This window comes from Nannospalax galili, unplaced genomic scaffold, assembly GCF_000622305.1.
Source record: "Nannospalax galili isolate Female #2095 unplaced genomic scaffold, S.galili_v1.0 scaffold2812, whole genome shotgun sequence".
NCBI classification, from domain to species: domain Eukaryota; kingdom Metazoa; phylum Chordata; class Mammalia; order Rodentia; family Spalacidae; genus Nannospalax; species Nannospalax galili.
Genome location: NW_008330781.1, coordinates 10,601 through 11,762, shown reverse-complemented (window position 1 = coordinate 11,762; position 1,162 = coordinate 10,601). Strand labels below are relative to the sequence as shown.

The following is a 1,162-nucleotide window of genomic DNA, read 5'->3' as shown; positions in this document are numbered from 1 at the left end:
TCTGGTGCTTTCACAGCTCACAGGCACATGAAAAGCCTCAGCAACCCCAGCAACTCCAGCACCATCACTGGCTTCATCCTCCTGGGCTTCCCTTGCCCAAGGCAGGGGCAGATCCTCCTCTTTGTGCTCTTCTCCGTGGTCTACCTCCTCACCCTCATGGGCAATGGATCCATCATCTGTGCTGTGCGCTGGGATCAGAGACTCCACACCCCCATGTACATCCTGCTGGCCAACTTCTCCTTCCTGGAGATCTGGTATGTCACCTCCACAGTCCCCAATATGTTGGCCAACTTCCTCTCCGACACCAAGGTCATCTCCTTCTCTGGGTGCTTTCTGCAGTTCTACTTCTTCTTCTCCTTGGGCTCGACAGAGTGCTTTTTCCTGGCAGTTATGGCATTTGATCGGTACCTTGCCATCTGCAGGCCTCTACATTACCCCACTCTTATGACTGGGCGCCTCTGCAACATCCTTGTGACCAGCTGCTGGGTACTTGGTTTCCTCTGGTTCCCGGTCCCCATCATCATCATTTCCCAGATATCCTTCTGTGGATCCAGGATGATTGACCACTTCCTATGTGACCCAGGCCCTCTGCTAGCACTCACCTGTTCCAGAGCCCCAATGATGGAGTTTTCTGGACAATTCTAAGTTCTCTGCTCCTGTTTCTTCCTTTTCTCTGCATCATGGGGTCCTATGCTCTGGTCCTGAGACCTGTGTTTAGAGTTCCTTCAACATCTGGAAGAAGAAAGGCCTTCTCTACATGTGGGTCTCACCTGACAGTGGTTTCACTCTTTTATGGCTCAGTGATGATCATGTATCTGAGCCCAACATCTGAGCATGAAGCTGGAATGCAGAAGCTTGTGACTCTGTTTTACTCTGTGGTTACTCCACTCATTAATCCTATAATCTATAGTCTGAGGAACAAAAATATGAAACATTCCTTGAAGAAGTTTCTGAGAACATAAAAATTATAATATTGCCAGGTGTGGTGGTGCACGCTTTTAATCCCAGAACTTGGGAGGCAGAGTCAGGCGAATCTCTGTGAGTTCAAGGCCAGCCTGCTCTACATAGCAAGTTCCAGGACAGCTGGGGCTACAGGAAGACCCTATCTCAAAAAAGACCAAAAAAAATTGAAAATTGACCAAACACAATCATTACAAACAAG

At 48.6% G+C, this 1,162-nt stretch overlaps 1 protein-coding gene across 1 annotated transcript in view; it reads left to right on the top strand.

Annotated features, from left to right (window-relative positions):
- The window catches only part of LOC103749629 (olfactory receptor 11G2-like), a 3,278-nt gene extending 2,316 nt beyond the window's left edge, over nucleotides 1–962 (top strand). The window contains 2 exon segments of the mRNA XM_017803082.2: nucleotides 17–625; nucleotides 628–962. Of these exon segments, the coding sequence (XP_017658571.1) occupies nucleotides 28–625; nucleotides 628–962 (933 nt within the window). The 5' untranslated portion in view covers nucleotides 17–27.
- Nucleotides 963–1,162: the final 200 nt, after the last annotated feature.